The 24,260-nt window shown below is 40.6% G+C and overlaps 1 protein-coding gene across 1 annotated transcript in view; it reads left to right on the top strand.

Annotated features, from left to right (window-relative positions):
* The window catches only part of LOC126346846 (intraflagellar transport protein 88 homolog), an 83,507-nt gene that overhangs the window by 18,521 nt on the left and 40,726 nt on the right, over positions 1-24,260 (top strand). Inside the window, exons 2-10 of the mRNA XM_050002223.1 lie at positions 6,093-6,240; positions 6,347-6,394; positions 6,474-6,655; positions 6,746-6,941; positions 7,026-7,243; positions 7,341-7,450; positions 7,536-7,654; positions 11,931-12,078; positions 12,218-12,414. Of these exons, the coding sequence (XP_049858180.1) occupies positions 6,094-6,240; positions 6,347-6,394; positions 6,474-6,655; positions 6,746-6,941; positions 7,026-7,243; positions 7,341-7,450; positions 7,536-7,654; positions 11,931-12,078; positions 12,218-12,414 (1,365 nt within the window). The 5' untranslated portion in view covers position 6,093. The remainder of the gene's footprint in view (positions 1-6,092; positions 6,241-6,346; positions 6,395-6,473; positions 6,656-6,745; positions 6,942-7,025; positions 7,244-7,340; positions 7,451-7,535; positions 7,655-11,930; positions 12,079-12,217; positions 12,415-24,260) is intronic.

Genomic DNA, 24,260 nt, shown 5'->3' on the forward strand with positions numbered 1-24,260 from the left:
AACCTGCTTTCAGATTTGGATTTGATTGTGGTCATGGTGTGCCATTATGAGCAAAAGAGCATGGTCTAAAACCCCAGATGATGCCTTAAGCACCAGAACTGTGACTAAGTTAGCCACTCTTTTAACCTTAATACAACACAGTTTCCTCAAACAAAAAAGTATGCCCACTGGTTGGAAGAAAGCACAGGTTGCATGAGTCTACAAGAAGTGTAGTAGAAATGATGCACAAAACGACCATATAATAACACTGACAATAATTTACAATCATTTGCTGTGCTACCTTAGAACACATTCAGAGCTAAAGCATAATGAGCTATCTGGAACAGAATGATCTCTTCCATGCCAGCAGTCATGGATCCCGAAATCATCGTTCATATGAAACCCAACTATTATTTGTGTCACATGCCATTCTGAAAGCCATGGATAGAGACTATCTGATAGATGCAGTATTATGGTTTCTGAAAAGCATTTGACTCAGTGCCTTACTAGTACTCATTAGGAGAGATACGATTGTTTGGGGCATTTAGTGAAATTTGTGACTAGATTCAGAATTTCTTTGCAATATTTAGGTGGAGCGACATGGGTAGATGTAGAAATAACTTTGGACATACCTCAGACAAGTGTGTTCATACCGTAGCTGTTCATTTTGCTAATTAATGGCCTGACAGACAGTATTAATGGCAACCTCAGACTTATTTCAGGTGATTCAGTTATCTGTAATAAAGTACTCTCAAAAAAGCTGCACAAATAATCAGTTTGATCTATATCAGATTTCAGAATGGTGTGAGAACTGGAAACGTGCTGTAAATATTCAGAAACATAAACTTGTACATGTCACAGAATGGGTAAACGTAACATCCTATACCTGCAGTGTCAACTTGTCACAATAGGAATGTCAGCTCATACAAATATCTTGATGCAACAGTTTGTGAGAATATGAAATAGAATGATCACAGAGGCACAGTCTTAAATAAAACAGGTAGCAGATTTTGGTTCATTGGTAGGATACTAGCAAAATGGAGTCACATGCAAAGAAGACTGCTCCTAGAGTATTGCTCACGTGTGTGGGACCACATCAAATAGTTTTAACAGGAGATATTAAATATGTACAAAGAAAGGCAACATGATGCTGACAGATTTGTTTAACCCACAGGAGAATGTCACAGAAAAGCTGGAAAACCTGAACTTCAAAAACCTATTCACAAAGTTACAAGAACCTGTTTTTGAGCAAGGAATCTAAAAATGTACGACAGCCTTCTATGTATTGCTTCCATGGTGTCTGTGAAGATAATATTAGACTAATTACTGTGAGTGTGTCCATTGCTCTGTATGCAGATGGAACAGGAAGAATTATTATGTCGTGCAATCACTTCACACTGATTAGTAAAGTATGGATGCAGATGTAGATGAAGAGATGGCCTTAACAAGATTTTTAAAATCTTTTATGATGTGAGGCCACCTACATCAATTGTGGAATACTAAATTTCAGTATGCTATGAGAACAGCCTTGGACAGAATTTTTCCAATTTAGTAAGTTTCTTTAAATCAGTATTTGAGTTTTAACAGCAATCATCTAAAAAAATTGTAATGCCCTTACTGACATTTCTGCTTACTGTCCAGAACTCCCAGTAATAATAATAATAACACTTTCATTGGAAAATATGTAGAGCTATAAGAGTGCCAGATTTCTGCAACAAATGATACTACCACACACCTAAAGCAGTCACAACTGCTGGCTATCACATGGCTGTTGATCAATGTCCGTCCAAGTCTAGTGTGATGAGAACATTAATGATAAGATGGCTCAGGAGAAACTGAAATGTAAAGAGCTGAGAATTGGGGACAGTTAAATGTGAAGTGTCAAAACTGAATCATCCCTGTCACCATTGGTTCCCGGGGACCAGTCTCACATGAGTTAGTGTGCTTTCCAGAGTCCCAGAGCATTGAAAGACCATGAAATAAAAGATATAACCCTATTTGTGACACCAGTTGAAGATACATAATGTTATATTTTCTGAAGAGTTTGACTGGTTAAAAAGGCACCTGTATACATATTTTGAAGTGATTGTGGAAGACCATCAGTGCTAAGTATCAGCCAGGCCTTGTTGTTCATAGGGGATTAGCAAATTTGTTGCTAACGAGTTTATTATAGGTGATGAGCCTATGATTATTCATTTGTGTGTTGTCAAGGCCAACTGGCATATAACACATCACCTCCTTGTAAGGGTGGAATGTGAACCAGTGGTGGAGCAGATCTTACCTCTTAAAGTACTGCAAAATCATTTAAGTCACCAGTCCTAAACTCCTAAGGAAGCTGGAAGTAACCTGGAGTAGACTTCATATCCAACAGTGTAATCTAACAACAACAACAACAATAATAATAATAATACTAATAATAATAATAATCATATTTTTGAGATTTGTTCCTACATTTATGATATGCACCACACCCTTGAGGATCACAGGCCTGTTATTTGTTTTGCTCTTAAATGACAGCATTTACTGCATTTTCATGTTCATTATTAAGTGCAGATAATCTGTTTTTAGACTTTGTTTGTTCATTGTGTTCTCTTAACTGTAAACCAAATGTTTTTGGCTTAACTTGACATTTGCTGTTGACAGTCATGTTAGAGTAGTGAATTAATCGGATTACCCTTCATCCCCTCCCCCCATGAACCATGGACCTTGCTGTTGGTGGGGAGGCTTGCGTGCCTCAGCGATACAGATAGCCGTACCATAGGTGCAACCACAATGGAGGGGTATCTGTTGAGAGGCCAGACAAACGAGTGGTTCCTGAAGAGGGGCAGCAGCCTTTTCAGTAGTTGCAGGGGCAACAGTCTGGATGATTGACTGATCTGGCCTTGTAACAATAACCAAAATGGCCTTGCTGTGCTGGTACTGCAAACGACTGAAAGCAAGGGGAAACTACGGCCGTAATCTTTCCCGAAGGCATGCAGCTTTACTGCATGATTAAATGATGATGGCGTCCTCTTGGGTAAAATATTCCGGAGGTAAAATAGTCCCCCATTCGGATGTCCGGGCAGGGACTACTCACGAGGATGTCGTTATCAGGATAAAGAAAACTGGCATTCTACGGATCGGAGCGTGGAATGTCAGATCCCTTAATCGGGCAGGTAGGTTAGAAAATTTAAAAAGGGAAATGGATAGGTTAAAGTTAGATATAGTGGGAATTAGTGAAGTTCGGTGGCAGGAGGAACAAGACTTTTGGTCAGGTGACTACAGGATTATAAACACAAAATCAAATAGGGGTAATGCAGGAGTAGGTTTAATAATGAATAGGAAAATAGGAATGCGGGTAAGCTACTACAAACAGCATAGTGAACGCATTATTGTGGCCAAGATAGATACGAAGCCGACACCTACTACAGTAGTACGAGTTTATATGCCAACTACCTCTGCAGATGACGAAGAAATTGAAGAAATGTATGATCAAATAAAAGAAATTATTCACATAGTGAAGGGTGATGAAAATTTAATAGTCATGGGCGACTGGAATTCGGTAGTAGAAAAAGGGAGAGAAGGAAACGTAGTAGGTGAATATGGACTGGGGCAAAGAAATGAAAGAGGAAGCCGCCTGGTAGAATTTTGCACAGAGCTCAACTTAATCATAACTAACACTTTTTTAAGAACCATAAAAGAAGGCTGTATACATGGAAGAAGCCTGGAGATACTGACAGGTTTCAGATAGATTATACAATGAATGGTAAGACAGAGATTTAGGAACCAGGTTTTAAATTGTAAGACATTTCCAGGGGCAGATGTGGACTCTGACCACAATCTATTGGTTATGACCTGTAGAATAAAACTAAAGAAACTGCAAAAAAGGTGGGAATTTAAGGAGATGGCACCTGGATAAACTAAAAGAACCAGAGGTTGTACAGAGTTTCAGGGAGAGCATAAGGGAGCAATTGACAGGAATGGGGGAAAGAAATACAGTAGAAGAAGAATGGGTAGCTTTGAGGGATGAAGTAGTGAAGGCAGCAGAGGATCAAGTAGGTAAAAAGATGAAGGCTAGTAGAAATCCTTGGGTAACAGAAAAATTATTGAATTTAATTGATGAAAGGAGAAAATATAAAAACGCAATAAATGAAGCAGGCAAAAAGGAATACAGACGTCTCAAAAATGAGATCGACAGGAAGTGCAAAATAGCTAAGAAGGGATGGCTAGAGGACAAATGGAACGATGTAGAGGCTTATCTCACTAGGGTAAGATAGATACTGCCTACAGGAAAATTAAAGAGACCTTTGGAGGAAAGAGAGCCACCTGCATGAATATCAAGAGCTCAGATGGAAACCCAGTTCTAAGCAAAGAAGGGAAAGCAGAAAGGTGGAAGGAGTATATAGAGGGTGTATACAAGGGCGATGTACTTGAGGACAATATTATGGAAATGGAAGAGGATGTAGATGAAGATGAAATGGGAGATACGATACTGCGTGAAGAGTTTGACAGAGCACTGCAAGACCTGAGTTGAAACAAGGCCCCCGGAGTAGACTACATCCTATTGGAACTACTGACGGCCTTGGGAGAGCCGGTCCTGTCAAAACTCTACCATCTGGTGAGCAAGATGTATGAGACAGGCGGAATACCCTCAGACTTCAAGAAGAATATAATAATTCCAATCCCAAAGAAAGCAGGTGCTGACAGGTGTGAAAATTACCGAACTATCAGTTTAATAAGTCACAGCTGCAAAATACTAACGCGAATTCTTTACAGATGAATGGAAAAACTGGTAGATGCGGACCTCGGGGAGGATCAGTTTGGATTCCGTCGAAATGTTGGAACACGGGAGGCAATACTGACCTTACGACTTATCTTAGAAGAAAGATTAAGAAAAGGCAAACCTACGTTTCTAGCATTTGTAGACTTAGAGAAAGCTTTTGACAATGTTGATTGGAATACTCTCTTTCAAATTCAGAAGGTAGCAGGGGTAAAATACAGGGAGCAAAAGGCTATTTACAATTTGTACAGGAACCAGATGGCAGTTATAAGAGTCGAGGGACATGAAAGGGAAGCAGTGGTTGGGAAGGGAGTGAGACAGGGTTTTAGTATCTCCCCGATGTTATTCAATCTGTATATTGAGCAACAGTAAAGGAAACAAAAGGAAAATTTGGAGTAGGTATTAAAATCCATGGAGAAGAAATAACAACTTTAAGGTTCGCCGTTGACATGGTAATTCTGTCACAGACAGCAAAGGACTTGGAAGAGCAGTTGAATGGAATGGATAGTGTCTTGAAAGGAGGATATAAGATGTACACCAACAAAAGCAAAACGAGGATAATGGAATGTAGTCGAATAAAGTCGGGTGATGCTGAGGGAATTAGATTAGGAAATGAGACACTTAAAGTATTAAAGGAGTTTGCTATTTGGGGAGCAAAATAACTGATGATGGTCGAAGTAGAGGAGATATAAAATGTAAACTGGCAATGGCAAGGAAAGCGTTTCTGAAGAAGAGAAATTTGTTAACATCAAGTATAGATTTAAGTGTCAGGAAGTCGTTTCTGAAAGTATTTGTATGGAGTGTAGCCATGTATGGAAGTGAATCATGGAAGATAAATAGTTTGGACAAGAAGAGAATAGAAGCTTTCGAAATGTGGTGCTACAGAAGAATGCTGAAGATTAGATGGGTAGATCACATAACTAATGAGGAAGTATTGAATAGGACTGGAGAGAAGAGAAGTTTGTGGCACAACTTGACCAGAAGAAGGGATCGGTTGGTAGGACATGTTCTGAGGCATCAAGGCATCACCAATTTAGTATTAGAGGGCAGCGTGGAGGGTAAAAATCATAGTGGGAGACCAAGAGATGAATACACTAAGCAGATTCAGAAGGATGTAGGTTGCAGTAGATACTGGGAGATGAAGAAGCTTGCACAGGATAGAGTAGCATGGAGAGCTGCATCAAACCAGTCTCAGGACTGAAGACCGCAACAACAACAACCCTTCATCCTCCACTACTATCCCTTCCTCCCACTCACACACACTATTTCCTGCACATACAGTACAAATTGGTTTTCTTATGCTAAACCAATAAAAAGTTGCTTCTTATTCAAAACAGCAGCTGTTTGTTTTCAGAATGAGTAATATCCAAGCTGAAGTCCTACTGGACGATGATATCTATTCTGGCTACAATGAGTACCCATCGGCTCTTAGCACAAAAGATCTCGAGCAAGATGAAATTATTCAAGAAGCACTTCGATCAACTTATGCAAAAAGACCAATTGTAAGTAAAAAAAAAAAAATTGTAACCATAACTTTGGAAAATGACAGATTTAATTTGCAGCTGTGCCTGTTGTGAACGTTAACTTTATGATATTTGTTTCATGGAGACAACAGCGAAGCCTCCCACAGCAATGCGTCTTGGTACATCATCAGGTGTAAGTTGATTGCATATATGTGATATAAGTGGTATTACGATGAAGAGTTTGTTTGTCAGATTCTATAATGCTATTGCAGTATCGTGAGGGAACCAGCCTAAACTTTCGTCCAGTGACCAGTACACAGGATGGGGTGAACAGACCAATGACAGCAGTGAGGGGTGCTGGATATACTTCTCAGCGACAGACTCAGCTGTTTGATCCACTTAATCAAGCAGCCAGCTCCCCTTCAGCACAGTTGGAAATGAAAAAAGAAGACACGTAAGTACTACCCCTTCCAGTTAGTTCTTTTAAGTCAGTGAATTTTTGTTGTGAGACTTGTTTCTGTCTAAATTTTAAGCATGATTTTAGGCCAGAGGAAAAAGCAAAGAAACTTGAAAGAACTATAGCAGTACTGATTGAAGAGTCTTGCATTGCCAACAATCGTGGTGAGCTACGGCTTGCACTAGATAAAGCCAAAGAAGCATCCAGTAAAGAACAGCATCTCATTCGTATGCTTGATCAACAAGGATTAAGTGATAGCCACAATCTTGATTTGACATTTGGTGTAAGTAGAATCTGCAGTGCAGCATCTTTTAGAGATTCCATAAGAAAGACTGGATTAAGTTTTCACTGGAATTTAAAATTTCAGGTTCTTTTCAACTTGGCAAATCAGTATGCTGCAAATGAAATGTACACTGAAGCTTTGAATACATATCAAATTATTACAAAAAACAGAATGTTTCACAATGCAAATCGTCTAAAAGTAAATATGGGCAATATATACTTCAAGTTAGGGCAGTATTCTAAAGCTGTTAAGATGTATCACATGGCACTGGACCAAGTTCCAAATACTTACAAAGAGTTAAGGTTTGTGAAGAAAGTATGTAATTAGCAATTACCAAATTTACAGTGTAATATTAAGTTAACTTCATTGTTAATGTTTGACTATCTCCTTTTATTTCAGAATTAAGATCATGCACAACATTGGCATATTATTTGTGAAAATGGGGCAATTTACTGATGCATGCTCAAGTTTTGAATTCATTATGCAAGAAAAACCAGATTTTGTAACAGGTAGCCTTCACCTTCCATTGACAAGATAATTATATTACAAAATCTACAGTTAACAGCAGTTATTGTATTTATATTGATTTTTAAGGACTCCACATCATTCTCTGTTACTATGCCCTTGGTGACAAAGAGAAGATGAAAAGAAGCTTCCAATCAATGCTTGAAGTTCCTCTAAATATTGATGAAGAGAAGTACAGTGCACTGAAGGTAAATTTTGTTGTTATTGCTCAGCATTTCTTTGTCATTTGCAGTACATACCTGTGTTATTCATCTCCTTAGCAAACTAAATTCTGTGCTATATATGTTTCAACTTTTGATGATTAAAGTGCTTATTGTTCTTTTAAAGGCAGGAGTTCAGCCACTAATGTTTACTAATTATATAGTGAGTTGGGGGTAGTGTTTGAGACCATAAAACTGAAGTGACATTGTCCACATACCTTCAAAAGGCCATGCATGTGGCAGTGCTATATCATCTGTAGAGGATGCGTCAGACTTATGCCTGTGTGTGTGTGTGTGTGTGTGTGTGTGTGTGTGTGTGTGTGTGTGGTTTTCAATTAATGTAGTCCTGTTTTATGCCCAAATTTCTTCTCTGATTGTTCCTCTGTTTATTCTTACGATGGCTGCTGGGGTTATGGAGGACATTTTACATTGGTTGGTCAAATAACAAGAATCATTCACACAGCATTGCACCACCAATCACAGGTGCTGGACAACCAAACTCAGATACTTCAGTCATTGGCTTCAGTTTTGTCTAGTCAGCTTGCTGCTCCTTGTTCCTTACATGGATATTGCAAAGAATGTTCCAAGTCATATGTCGACTCACTCCTTTGCAGAACTTGTCATCTTTAACATTTCACCAAATGTGTGAACCTCTTTTAAACTACTACTGTAAGTGCACCCATGTTATTGCATCCCGGGTTGAGTTTTACCACTGTTGGAAGCAACCACATCAATCCTTGAGCATGGACAGCTAAACTCCATGGGGTAAGTCATTGTTATTTTGTGTCTGACGTGCGTAAAGAGCCATATACTGATCAGGTGGTGAGAAATGCTGTCATTCATGTAGCTCCAGATTGTGAGGTGCTAGAGCATGTCCTCCAGTGTAAAAATCCATTGCTCTCTGAGTTTTTAGCTATTGCACAGTTGTTCAAGGTGTTGCCAGCTGTGGGTAACCAAACTGAACCCTGGTGTGAGGTATCAGCAATCCAACTCTCTTTTCCACACCAAGCTTCCGATAGTTCATAGGGGTGACATGATTGTCGTGGTCTGTACATGATCAAGGTCGCTGGCCTTGCTCCAGCAGCAGCCACATCAACAAAGTAAACAGGTCAGTAACCAGCAGCATGCACATTCCATGCTCCCATCCTGCAGTTATTGTTTAATTAACCATGAGCACCCAGACTGCCCAAAATTACCTGTTATAATTGCGACAAAAAAGGTCACATTGCTAATGTTTGCAATGCAAAAATTTAGCTCAATGACCTGGTACGGATATGGACAGAAACATTGTATCAGCTATTTCTGGTGTGCCAAACATGCTTTTCAGCAGCAGGTTAAAGTGTAATTTAGAAAAATGTCAATTTTTTTCACCTTCTATCATTTAACTTGGGTTTGAAGTTCCTTTTGAGGGTCTCTAACCCCTGCATCAACATGTTTCTGCTAATGTTTCACTTCCACACCTTTTGTCAGCCAAAGCTAGGCAGAGTTGCTTACTACCATAAATTTTTGCCTGGGGCAGTGACAGTCCTGTAGCTGTTACATGCTTTGCTGAGCAAAGGGACTGGCTTGTGAAACCATTTTTTCCACCCTTAAGACCATGTTGCAGTCTGTGCCCTGCTGAATGATGTACCAACCAGGCTTACACTTGGTTCTTGTGATGGACATTTCACAATACAGGTTGAGGTGGTACTGGCTAATAGATATTCAGATCACTCCTAGTGGCATATTGCTTTGGCCTCAAAAACACTATCTCCTGCTCAAACTAGGCACTCTCAGATAGAAAAGGAACCTTTGGCCATTGTATATGCTCTGAAGAAATTCCATATTTTTCTCTATGGTAGCAAATTCCAACTGGTCACTGATTACAAACCATTGGTTTCCTTATTCAGTCCTTCTGCATCTTTCCCAGATAAAGCGGCACATCACATTCAATGTTGGGCTCTTTCTGCTTTGCATTGCAACGAAGAGATTCATTTCCACCCTATGAATCAACATGGAAATGCTGATGCTTTGTCTCGCCTGCTGGCTGGTCCAAACCCAGGATTTGATCAGGGGGAATTGCTTTGTTTTCACATCAATGTCACCATACAGCAGATGGTTGGCGGTTTTCGTGCAACTAGCACATGGGTTGTAAAGGCTGTACTTCGGATCCCATTTTGTGGAAGGTCATAATATTTGTACAACATGCTTGGCTGGATTCACCACATTCTCGTTTGTCTGACCCCTTCCTTAATTATTAGATATTTGGACATCAATTCTCCGTTGTGAATGGTGTTCTGCTTTTAGACGTGGGTCACGCAACCCCTTGGGTAGTGTGGCTCTCAGTGTTTCATTTGGAGGTTTTCCGTTTATTTATGCAGATCATTTGGGTGTATCATGCACAAAAGTGTTGGTGTCTCAAAATGGGTTTTGGTGTGGCTTGGACAGTGACTTTACCCTCTTGGTTGCCTCCTGTTCAGAGTATGTGACACACCAAGCTGTCCCTTGGGCACTGTCGTCTCCTTGGCTGATACTGTCACATCCATGGGACTGTATACATGTGGATTTCACTGGCCCCTTTCTCAAAGCTTAATGGCTATTGGTCATTGATGCACACTCTCATTTTCAGTATGTTGTTCACTGTGTTTCCACATTCGCAAGTGCCACCATTACAGTCTTGTCCAAACTTTTTTCACTCATAGGCTTGCCCATGAAATTAGTGTCGAATAATGGTCAACACTTTATGTCTCAATAGCTTGCAGTTCTTTGTGATTCCTGTGGTATCCATCACATCCTCACCTCACTGTTCCATTCACAGTGTAATGGTAAGGTGGAATGCCTAGTGTGAACTTTGAAAACTCAGATGGAAAAATGTGTTGCCACCTCTTCATTCGACATCGCCTCACATCAGCTTCTCTCGTTTTTCCGTTTCATGCCATTCAGCAGAAGAGCCCTGCGGAACTACTCCCCAGGTGGCAGGTGCAGGACACCTTGTGCATCCTCTACCTTGACATCAACCTGTGCAACTGCCACATCTCCTCCGGCCAGCAGTGGCTGTTGGGACGCATGGCTTCAGACATTGGTTTAAATGGATTACAGATGTTATCACCAGATGCTGAGGGTGGCGTCTCTGTAACGTACACAAGGAGGACTGTCTCCGCTTGAGGCACCATGATCAGCTTCGCCTTTGTGTGACCAGTCGGGTGCGCCGTGATGTCGCACCACCGCCCTTGAGCCCATCCACATGGGGCATCATATGCTGCTGCTGGTAGTTCTCCAAACCTGTGTGGGTGAGGAAATTTGTCCTCAGTGGCTGAACCAGCATTTCCTGTATTTCTTCAGACACCATCATTTGGGATTCTGTCACTTGTTCCTGAGCAACCACTGAACCAGTATCTTCAGCACCGCAGGCACTGTCGCCAGAGCTGGTGCCCAAGGCCGACACTGAAACAGTCCCGGCATTGTAAGTGTTGCTGTATGGTTTGAGATAAGAAGGTGGGTATGGGCACAAAATGTGTCTGAACCTGTAGTGCCACAGACTGTATGCTGCCATTGCAGGACATCACCTTAGCCAGAGCCCAGCAGACGAGGAGGACAGCATGGAGGTCTCAAGAATCTATGATCTCCCTGAGAGGGAAGAAATGCAGTGGTGCGTGTGCATACTTTCAAAAGGCTGTGTGTGTGTGTGTGTGTGTGTGTGTGTGTGTGTGTGTGTGTGTGTGTGTGTGATTTGGAGGTTTTCCATTTATTACATTATTGGTTCATACTGAATGTTCGTTAGACACAGTGTTCAAGTTGTTAATGCTTTCATGGAATAAAATTGTGTTCAGTCTGTTGCTTGTCTTGTACTTATACCTAATTAGAGCAAAAACATGAAATAGTGACACATAAAATGAAACTGAATGTCAGGGACTGTCTTACATCAGTTATCACCCCTTTGGCTTTCTCCGTTGCCCCCTCACACCCTCTCACCCCCCCCCCCCCCCCCCTTTCTCCACCATCCAATTACGCATTCCTGCCTCTTCTCCTCCTCTATTTCATTATTTCCAAATACTTCAGGAAGAAAGGTGACAACTCCTTGAATTGTAGGGCATTAAGTTGTTGACAGGCACGTAAACAAGACTGAAAACTTTGCTAGCTTTCAGATGAATCCTTTCTCAAGCTAGAGTGATGGTGTGAGAAATGTATTATTTAAATGCTTTTGTTTAAAACTAATGACAAATATGTATTTGTAAAATTGATCATGGTGCCACCATTGCCTCTAATTTCTCTCTTTATGATTTAGGATGATCCAGGATCCACATTAATCTTAGAAGTTATTAAGAATGACAGTTTACATAAGATAGAACAGAAGATGAAGAACGATGCTGAGAGGAGTATCCTTACTGCAGCAAAACTAATAGCACCTGTTATTGAGGATACCTTCAGTGCTGGTTAGTTACAAATATTGGGAAAGTAATTAAGCATAAAGACTTTAACACAATTCATTCTGCACTGACTTGTTAATTTCATTTTTTAATGAAATGGATTGTAAAATACTTATTCATGAGTACATTTAAAGTATTTTTGTAGGTTATTCCTGGTGTGTTGACACAATCAAAGCCTCAAATTACGGAGCTCTCTCATATGATCTTGAAATTAACAAGGCTGTAATGTTTCTGAAGCAGAAGGAAATTTCCCAAGCCATTGAAACTTTAAAAGGATTTGAAAAAAAAGACACCAAAGTTGCAAGTACAGCTTCAACAAATCTGGCTTTTATTTATTATCTTGTAAGTTTTTTAACCATATTTGTCTCAGTAAAATCTTATTATGTATGATTTCTCAAATGTATTGGTATGTGTTATGCATACAAAAGCCAGTGATGCCTGAACAGTTTAATAGTGAAAATCAGTATGTACTAACCACCAGTAATTCTTACTTGCAAGACAAACATTAACACACGTGCATACCAACAGCTGCTAATTTCTGAACACATATATGGCTCTCACCTGAAGTAATTTAAGAAACTCACAGAACATCTTAATCAACAAGATAAGACAAAAATTTGTATCTTACTCTGCAAAGAAAGCACACTAAAATGTTCCACAAATCCATAATTTGATTTCTTTAAGAAATTTCGTGATTAGAAAATCCACAACTATTCAATTTGTTAAGGGTAAAACACTATATCTGAAATTAACATAAACAGACAGTTAAGGTCCACTATGTTGCATGTGAGGTGGTCAGGTGGAATTCATTTGATCTTTTCACTTCTGACAGAGGGACATGCTGCACTGATTGTCATCATAACAGAAATAATTAAAAGAAAGTAAGATGAAGGGGCTGGAGATTGCCAAAAGTAGAAAGAAAGTATTCTCCTAATTATAGAAGGTGCTACTTTCTGTGAAACAGATGTTTGCTAATACAGGGTGACAGTTATTGAACTATATGAAAAAAATGTAAATTAGTTACAAACTAAGGTTTGCACACACTTTATTCAATGTGTAAACATCATTACAGGTATTTGGATTTAGGTTATAACGTGTTAAACATGCCTGTCATCATTGACGAGGATGTGGTACAGACAAATAGCAAAATTCTACATGACCCACCAAAGTGTGGGAACATTGATGCTATCAATGATCTCCTGAATGGCTGTTCTCAGGTCAGCAATGGTTATCTCTGTACACTTGTCTTTAATATTGCCCCACAAAAAGAAGTCACATGTGTTCAGATCCAGAGAATGTGGCGGCCAATCGAGGCCCATGCCAGTGGCCTTTGGGTACACCAGAACCAGAATTTGGTCCCCAGACACTCTCCTACTTCAGTGAGGTTGAGCTCCGTCTTGCATGAACCACATATTGTCGAAATCAGGGTCGCTTCGTATAATAGGGATGAAATAATCTTCCAAAATCTTCATGTGCCATTCGGTAGTGACCGTGCCATCAAGGAATGTTGCACTAATTATTCCCTGACTGGACATTGCACACAACACAGTCAACCATTGAGGGTGAGGAGACTTCTCAATCGCACACATGCATTTGGTCACACACATGTGCTAATTTTGCTTATTGACGAACCCATCCATTTGAAATTGAGCTTTGTTGCTAAAACAAACCATACATGCACATAATAATCCCATCATTCCCTGCAGCCAACCATTCAGTTTGAACATTCCAATGCCAACAGTTCAGAAGTTTATGATTTTATTTCACATAGTTCAATAATTGTCACCCTGTATGTTCTAATGGTACAAAAATTTAACTAGACAGAAGTATAGCACCTGTTTTCCATTTGTCAAAAATTATGTGCTTTAAATGGCCAGATGGTGTTCAACATAGCAGTTGTTCTTTTGAATAACATCACTCTCCCACTTCTGCCTGTTCCATTTCTCCATACCTTTTCCATGATACTGTCTTTATTTTTTATTCCTAGCAATAGAACCACTAATTCAGCTCTTTACACTTGTACTGAACCTGTCACAGTTGTTTAATAGGGAATTGTGTCACTTTTAGTTCTTGTGTGTTTTGATTTTATTTGCGTATGAGTCATAAATTTTCTTGTTGTGTTGACTTTTTCTTTTTGCTCTTGTTTTCTCACTTATTCTTCTTTATTTCTAAAAAAACAATTTTTAATTAACATATTTATGCTCTATGAAGTTTCTGTTGTGCCTTGCACTACTAGTCATTTTTGGCATTAGAGTACCTCCCACTCTCTCCTATTTCTCTCTTCTCTTTTGTTGATCACTCACACATGTAGACAATGGGAATCTTTTTGTTGGATCTGGAATTGCTCCAGAGTCAAAACAGGTTGCTTAGTAAAGTCAGTTAGACAATGTTCATAAGAGAGAGCTGCCACACTATGAAGCAGACTCCATTGAGAGGTGTGTGTGCCTCTACTGTACACATCTGAACTGAGAAGTGAAAGGTGGAATAATGATATAGGAAAAGTATTATTGTAACATATGTTTTATATTGGACAAGAGAAGAGAGTAAATTAAGTTTGGGAAGGATAGAAGAGTGAGGAAAATTTTGGTTTCACTATTTGCTGGCTTTTCCTGATATGAAAACAGGATACCAGTTTATGGGTAGTTCTGTGTCATTGAAATTTCTGTTGTATTTTATGAGCTGCCTGGCAGATGTACATGTTAGAGAAGACATTTGTTTGGTCTCAGTAAGAAAGGATGAGTTTTAGTGCTAAAGTGACCATACAGAGGCATATTGGAGATATCATAGAACACAGAAATTAAGAGACTACTATAAATGAGCATTGACAACATATAAATGTGAAGTATAGTTGATAAAACAGCAAACACAGCTGTGGCACACATTATCCTAAAGAACTCCCATGTGTAGGAATTTGAAGCTATTTTACATAGCATCTTACCCTTATAAAGTACCTGTTCTTTGCTGCATCATATTCTTTCTTGAATACTGCCTTCACTTGATACACTAATTTCAAGTCTCACTAAATGTAAAAACAATCCTACTACTGTGTGGCACACCATACCTCTTAGTTTGTATCTTAAAGTTGTCAGCCTCACTTTACATTCAAAACCCCATGAGACAAGAGGTATTAACTGATCAGACTTTCTTAATATCTATGACCACTTAAGTCTCACAAAGATCTGCAGTTCATTCTTTGGATTCATGAAATGCAGGAAGAGTATCAGTTGGACAACAGCTACAATAAAAATATAAAACTCTGATGGTAATTAATAGAATGCTTGAAATGGCATTATTATCTTTCAGTTAACGGAATTCCATACCAAATTAGCAACTTTAATCAACTTCTTTCCACTATTACAAATGTTATCCCAGCACTGTAAATGTATAAAAGTCACAACATGCCCTCTATAGTCTGTTAACAAAAGCTCTGCTATTCAGATCTTCGTCTACATCCTTCCCAATGTTAGAATGACTCAGTATTTGCCACTCAACCACATTCATCTAATACGGATGGAATGACTTTGTATTATCTCTGCCCTCCTGACACTACTGAACACACTGCCACTTTCCATCTCTTGTCCAATTTTCTCCCTCCTTCATCAATCCTAGCCTCCCCCACCCCTCATCCCTTCTTGAAAATCACCCGTTTTCCATTCCCTACTGTAAGACTACACAGTTGGCTGACCCAGATTTGTTAATAGCACTCTTCTAGGAATGATATATATCTTCCTCTACAAAACTTTGAAGACACCATCTTGGCCCACACCCTGGCCCTTCTCTTGTTTATGCTCTCCGAACCATGGGTTTGTTCACAGTAATGGTAAATTTCGTACTCAACTTCCTGATATTATATTAGAGCTCCCATCACTCACTAAGCTGCTAATGACCTCGCAGTTTAGCCCCAAAACCCCCCTCTATTAATCAGTCAATCACAAAGCTCAGTTTAGCTTTAGTCCAGCTTGTCTGTGAATCCTTTGGGGGAGCTTTCACTACAGGGGCTTATTGTATTGTTGCACAGACACAATATCAGAAGTAACACCAATCAAGTTTTATTCTGCGCCCGCAGCTTGTGGTCGTGAGGTAGCGTTCTCGCTTCCCACGCCCGGGTTCGATTACCGGCAGGGTCAGGGATTTTCTCTGCCTCGTGATGGCTGGGTGTTGTGTGATGTCCTTAGGTTAGTTAGGTTTAAGTAGTTCTAAGTTCTAGGCGACTGATGACCATAGATGTTAAGTCCCATAGTGCTCAGAGCCATTTTTTTTAATTCTGCTTCTACCTGAAGAGATCCCCAATGACACTGAATGAAGTACAGAGAGTACAAAATCTCATAACTATAGAACAAATCAATATACAGTCACATAGGCAAGCAAACAATAAACACATAAACATAAGTTTGGCCGAGGGCTCGGTGCACCCAGCTTATATTTGGCTGATGTCCACATGGCACAGTGCTTGCTGTAGAGTCTGTCCAGTTTGTGAGGGGACCTCTGTAGGCAGCTGTGGAGGCAGTTGTATTACACACTATTTGATTTGGCACGCTCACACTGTAGGGTTACAACACTCATTCTACTTTGGCCAAAAGTGTTCACAGTGCAGATGTCCTTATCTTCATTGGTAGGTGATAACTGCTGCAGCTGGTGTCATATTGTTACAGGAGAACGTGGTCTGAAGTGCTGTGTGCAGACATGGCTTCCACTTCCCCACAAGAGGCATTAAGGGAGCACTCGTGATGTGGTGCTGTATCCAAATCCATGTCCAGAAAGGCACTTGGCAATGGAGGCAGCAGAGAAGGCAGCAAAGACAGTGGTGACAGAAGCTGTAGAGATGGAGGTGGTCCATCGTTGAGCACTCTGCCCATTGGCAGGGGCACGTAAAGTGAAGATGGCATGGCTATGGGAGTGGACAGCTCTCTGGTACATGGTCGGTCACGCATGGTTGGTCATGCATGGACAAAGTGGCTGTAATGTCATGACACCAAACCAGCAGAGAAGTGCATTATGAATATGCGGTGACCTCAGCAGCAATGGACTGCTGCTGGTATCCACTTAGTGTACTGGCCAAACCCACAAGCCCAGCAGATGGATCTTGGATGGAATCGCTGTGAGGTGGGCATTGGCCAGAGCAGATGAAGCAGCTTATTGGACTGGCAACCATGAAGCAGCTATGGTTGCTAACTGGAGTGAACTTGTATGAACTCTAGAACCTATTGGGGGCTTCCTCAGGAGAAGATTGGATGATGTATTTTTCATCTGGGTTTTGAATCTATGTACCATCTGCTCCACTTCTTCATGGATTGGGGATGAAAGGGAAGAGCTGTAAGGTGCTGGATGCCATTCTTTGTACAAAAATCTTTAAACTCTTCAGGCAGAAACTGTGGGTCATTGTCCATCACAAGTGTATACGGCAGTACTTCTATGGAAAAAATCTTTGAAGAAGCTGTGAGTGTAGCTGCTGTGGATGTGCATGAGCAGTGAACTAGATAAGGAAATTTTGAGAAAGTATCAACTACTACAAGCCAAAGGAGTTAAGGAATATACCTGCAGAATCAGCATGAATACATTCCCAGGGGCGCTATTGGGTGGACCATAGGGAAAGAGGGGCTCGTGGTGCCACATGATGGGTGACATACTGTGGACATGCTGTCAATGCATGTGATCAGTTTCAATACCTGACCAAAACACATGGCAGAAGGCCAGCAATTTTGTATGAGAAACACTGCAATGGTCCAGGTGGAGATGGCATGGACAGGATCACAACCCTGGATGCCGGCACTTCAGTAGTCAACATTAATACACCACCAAGCAAAGAGTGTCAGTGGCAGAGAGAGCATAATAATTATGCAAAGCATCCAATGCTCAGCCCAGTGTTTATCTGGCCAGCTGTGGTGGGGAAATTCAACAACCTGACATAAGACAGATCGTTTACAACAGCCACTGACATCTAAAACCTGATAATAAGGAAACCAGCCATTGTGTTTAGAGCTTCAATGTCTAAATGAAAGCACAATACTGATCAAATGCTGGATCAGGGCCCGTCAGCAACAGAGGATGAGAATCCGCATTAGCTTGTGCTGTGGGTCGGAAATGAATCTCGTAGTTATAGCATGACAAAAACAGAGCCCTGTGTTGCAGGCAGTTTTGTCTGGTAAAGATGCTGAGGGACCGAAAAGAGAAACCTGAGGTTTATGATCAGTAATCAAATGAAACTTAGAACCATATAAGACTGAAATTTTTAAAGTGTGTGCACAGCAGGAAGGTCTTCTATTTCTATTTGCAACTACCACTGTTTTGTTTGATTCAGAGTTTTGGAAGGATGCGCGATAGGATGTTCGGAACTGTCCACATATTTTTGTGTGAGAATAGCCCCAAGTCCATATTGAGAGGTGTCTGTGGCCAAAACAAGATGTTGGCGTGGATGGAAAGTACCCAAGCAATGTGCTGAGTGTAATTTTGACCTTGATAGAGTAAAAGCCCCCCCCCATGAACCATGGATCTTGCCGTTGATGGGGAGGCTTGCGTGCCTCAGCGATACAGATGGCCGTACCGTAGGTGCAACCACAACGGAGGGGTATCTGTTGAGAGGCCAGACAAACATGTGGTTCCTGAAGAGGGGCAGCAGCCTTTTCAGTAGTTGCAGGGGCAACAGTCTGGATGATTGACTGATCTGGCCTTGCAACATTAACCAAAACGGCCTAGCTGTGCTGGTACTGCGAACTGCTGAAAGCAAGGGGAAACTACAGCCGTAATTTATCCCGAGGACATGCAGCTTTACTGTATGATTAAATGATGATGATGTCCTCTTGGGTAAAATATTCCGGAGGTAAAATAGTCCCCCATTCGGATCTCTGGGCGGGGACTACTCAGGAGGATGTCGTTATCAGGAGAAAGAAAACTGGCATTCTACGGATCGGAGCGTGGAATGTCAGATCCCTTAATCGGGCAGGTAGGTTAGAAAATTTAAAAAGGGAAGTGGATAGGTTAAAGTTAGATATAGTGGGAATTAGTGAAGTTCGGTGGCAGGAGGAACAAGACTTTTGGTCAGGTGAATACAGGGTTATAAATACAAAATCAAATAGGGGTAATGCAGGAGTAGGTTTAATAATGAATAGGAAAATAGGAATGTGGGTAAGCTACTACAAACAGCATAGTGAACGCATTATTGTGGCCAAGATAGACACAAAGCCCATGCCTACGACAGTAGTACAAGTTTATATGCCAACTAGCTCTGCAGATGATGAAGAAATTGATGAAATGTATGATGAGATAAAAGAAATTATTCAGGTAGTGAAGGGTGACGAAAATTTAATAGTCATGGGTGACTGGAATTCGTCAGTAGGACAAGGGAGAGAAGGAAACATAGTAGGTGATTATGGATTGGGGCTAAGAAATGAAAGAGGAAGCCGTCTGGTAGAATTATGCACAGAGCGTAACTTAATCATAGCTAACACTTGGTTCAAGAATCATAAAAGAAGGTTGTATACATGGAAGAATCCTGGAGATACTAAAAGGTATCAGATAGATTATATAATGGTAAGACAGAGATTTAGGAACCAGGTTTTAAATTGTAGGACATTTCCAGGGGCAGATGTAGACTCTGACCACAATCTATTGGTTATGACCTGTAGGTTAAAACTGAAGAAACTGCAAAAAGGTGGGAATTTAAGGACATGGGATCTGGATAAGCTGAAAGAACCAGAGGTTGTACAGAGTTTCAAGGAGAGCATAAGGGAACAATTGGCAGCAATGGGGGAAAGAAACACAGTTGAAGAAGAATGGGTAGCTCTGAGGGATGAAGTAGTGAAGGCAGCAGAGGATAAAGTAGGTAAAAAGACGAGGGTTGCTAGAAATCCTTGGGTAACAGAAGAAATATTGAATTTAATTGATGAAAGGAGAAAATATAAAAATGCAGTAAATGAAGCAGGCAAAAAGGAATACAAACATCTCAAAAATGAGATCGACAGGAAGTGCAAAATGGCTAAGCAGGGTTGGCTAGAGGACAAATGTAAGGATGTAGAAGCTTATCTCACTAGGGGTAAGATAGATACTGCCTACAGGAAAATTAAAGAGACCTTTGGAGAGAAGAGAACCACGTGTATGAATATCAAGAGCTCAGATGGCAATCCAGTTCTAAGCAAAGAAGGGAAGGCAGAAAGGTTGAAGGAGTATATAGAAGGTTTATACAAGGGCGATGTACTTGAGGACAATATTATGGAAATGGAAGAGGATGTAGATGAAGACAAAATGGGATGTAAGATAATGCGTGAAGAGTTTGACAGAGCACTGAAAGACCTGAGTCGAAACAAGGCCCCCGGAGTAGACAACATTCCATTAGAACTACTGACGGCCTTGGGAGAGCCAGTCATGACAAAACTCTACCACCTGGTGAGAAAGATGTATGAGACAGACGAAATACCCTCAGACTTCAAGAAGAATATAATAATTCCAATCCCAAAGAAAGCAGGTGCTGACAGGTGTGAAAATTACCGAACTATCAGTTTAATAAGTCACAGCTGCAAAATACTAACGCGAATTCTTTACAGACGAATGGAAAAACTGGTAGATACGGACCTCGGGGAGGATCAGTTTGGATTACGTCGAAATGTTGGAACACGGGAGGCAATACTGACCTTACGACTTATCTTAGAAGAAAGATTAAGAAAAGGCAAACCTACGTTTCTAGCATTTGTAGACTTAGAGAAAGCTTTTGACAATGTTGACTGGAATACTCTCTTTCAAATTCTGAAGGTGGCAGGGGTAAAATACAGGGAGCGAAAGGTTATTTACAATTTGTACAGAAACCAGATGGCAGTCATAAGAGTCGAGGGTCATGAAAGGGAAGCAGTGGTTGGGAAAGGAGTGAGACAGGGTTGTAGCCTCTCCCCGATGTTATTCAATCTGTATATTGAGCAAGCAGTGAAGGAAACAAAAGAAAAATTTGGAGTAGGTATTAAAATTCATGGAGAAGAAATAACAACTTTGAGGTTCGCCGATGACATTGTAATTCTGTCAGAGACGGCAAAGGACTTGGAAGAGCAGTTGAACGGAATGGACAGTGTCTTGAAAAGAGGATATAAGATGAACATCAACAAAAGCAAAACGAGGATAATGGAATGTAGTCAAATTAAATCGGGTGATGCTGGGGGAATTAGATTAGGAAATGAGACACTTAAAGTAGTAAAGGAGTTTTGCTATTTAGGAAGTAAAATAACTGATGATGGTCGAAGTAGAGAGGATATAAAAAGTAGACTGGCAATGGCAAGGAAAGCGTTTCTGAAGAAGAGGAATTTGTTAACATCGAATATAGATTTATGTATCAGGAAGTCGTTTCTGGAAGTATTTGTTTGGAGTGTAGCCATGTATGGAAGTGAAACATGGACGATAACTAGTTTGGACAAGAAGAGAATAGAAGCTTTCGAAATGTGGTGCTACAGAAGAATACTGAAGATTAGATGGGTAGATCTCGTAACTAATGAGGAGGTATTGAATAGGATTGGGGAGAAGAGAAGTTTGTGGCACAACTTGACTAGAAGAAGGGATCGGTTGGTAGGACATGTTTTGAGGCATCAAGGGATCACAAATTTAGCATTGGAGGGCAGCGTGGAGGGTAAAAATCGTAGAGGGAGACCAAGAGATGAATACACTAAGCAGATTCAGAAGGATGTAGGTTGCAGTAGGTACTGGGAGATGAAGCAGCTTGCACAGGATAGAGTAGCATGGAGAGCTGCATCAAACCAGTCTCAGGACTGAAGACAACAACAACAACAACAGAGTAAAAGCATGTTCGCAGGCAGATGACAGTAAGTAGCAACATCTTTATCTAAGATGGCTGGACTGGGCCAGTGTGGCTGTACCTGGAAGAAATTTTTGGTAGCACACAATCTTTCTGAGAAAGCCTTGCAACTCTTTGACATCGGTAGAACACTGCAAAGCTTTAATGTCACTGACATGGCGGTGTAAGGGCTTGGCATCAGCAAGCAAGACTTCAAAAACAAGATAGACAATAGGTGGCTGAAAAAATTGTAATTCGTCCAAGTTGCATTTCAAACTGGTGGCCTTTAGCACTATGAACAGGGCACCAAAGTTCCACAGATTTTCATCTGTTGAGGAGGCCATGAGTAGCTCAAAAAATCATTGGAAAGTAGCAGGGGCAGTAGCCACACTGAATGGCAGATGCAGGTATTGATATAACCTGAAGGGGGTATTCCCTACTAGGACAAGTTCAGAATCATCATCCAAAGGCAGTTGTAAGTAGGCTTCTGCTAAGTCTATTTTGGAAAAATAATGGCCCCCAAAAGCTGTGCCAAGAGTTCATCTGCCACGGGGTAAGGGATAGGTATCAATAATAGATTGTAAATTTTTTAGGCACTATAAAATCACCACAGAGATGAAGGTTAGTGTTAGGTTTTCAACAACTACCAGCATAGTAGACCATTCACTAGAGGACACGAGTGTGACAACACCCAAAGACGTAAATTGATCAAGTTCCAGTGTGACATCTTCTCAGAAAGCTATTGGGTCTGGGTGAACACAAATAAAAAATGGAGGAGTGGTGTCAGTTTCATTGTGATATGAGCTTTGATATCTGTAGTTCACCCTAAACCTTCCAAAAACAGGGAGGGATACTGTGAACTGGGCCTGTCCAATTGTTGGTATGGAACTTGATCTGATACCAGATGCACTTCATCATCAGAAATAGAGAACCCAAAAATTTTGAAGGCGTCAAATAAGCTTTCAGTGTTGGCATCATTCGCTACCAGAAAGGTCAAAGGCCAAACAATTGTTTTGTACTGTGGGGAATAAGAAAACTATCCCAATATTGATATTTTTTGTTTGTTGTAATTCACCAACTAATGTGATACAAGGTACAATGCTGATGATCCAAGCTCCACACAGATTTTAGAATTTAATGCAGTCACTGCTGCACCTGTGTCCACTTGCATTTTTAAGATCTTGCCCATCACATGTACATCAATGTAGAATTTGTTGCGGCTACCATCACTTGGGAAACACTATTCACATCCATTTTCATGTTTGGTGAAAGAGTTCGAATCTTCCATGTAGATGCAATCTGTCTCTTTTCTTACAATGGTTGCATATCACCCAACACTTTGGGAACATAACGTGCTCATGTTGAACAAAACTGTAAGGGTAAGACAGAAGAGCATCCAGCTGCTGTTGTGATGCTGACTGCTGCTGATGCTGATGCTGCTTAGCACAGAGGCAGTGGTTGCGCGGCTGCAATGTCTCCTTTACCACATGAACTAACTGACAGCAGCAGAGGAGGAGAGGAAGCAATGGTGGCTACTTCGCACCATGTTTTCTGTCTGATTTCCTGCTGCCTAGATACTGCAAAAGACTCAGAAATGTTCAGAACATCTGTGAGAGAGGGACTTTCACATTGTAAAGAATGTTCATGAACTTCCCTAAGCAGCATATTATAGCATCACAAACCACTGAATCAGCATACGAGTTCCCATGGGCCTGAGTAACAAACTGGCAACAACAGCTGAGCCCATGAAGTTCTGCTGCCCAAGCTCTGTATGACTGTTGTGACCACTTTTGACAATGGTAAAACTCAATGTGAGCAGCAATAACATGATGACTACCGGTAAGTTTGCAATGATAATTAGTGAGAAATTGATATATTTTATCAAAAGAGAGACTAGCAGGTTCATGAAGAGGAGCTAGCTCACACAAAAGATGATATGCATGAGAAATCCATGACAAAAATAAATCCTTACAGAGATTGGGGTTGTCAACTCTAAAAGCTTGAAAACATTGCTGAAGGCATTTTTCATATGCGTTCCAATCTTCCACAGACTCATTGTATGGAATATGGAATATTGAGATGACGACTGATGTGCTGTGTACTAGTGATGGAACTCCATTGTACGATTGCAGTGTAATGTCTTCTGTTTTCTTAACTGACTGGATGGTCTCACATTCTGATATGTTATGTGTACACTGTAAAAACCCTGGTAAATACCCAGGTGCAGGGATTCGTCAATCACGGAAAGATCTCTAGTATTCTGTCACAGCTGCAAGGACACTGCCATTACAGTACCTGTATGTAAACAGCATGTCTGCGTATTCTGCATGGGTAAGTGTATGCAGCATGTTGGTATTCACAGATACATTGGACTTGCTCAATTTAGTAACACTCAGGCATGACACACACACAGCCTCACAAC

The sequence above is a fragment of the Schistocerca gregaria genome, chromosome 1, assembly GCF_023897955.1.
Source record: "Schistocerca gregaria isolate iqSchGreg1 chromosome 1, iqSchGreg1.2, whole genome shotgun sequence".
Classification (NCBI taxonomy): Eukaryota; Metazoa; Arthropoda; class Insecta; order Orthoptera; family Acrididae; genus Schistocerca; species Schistocerca gregaria.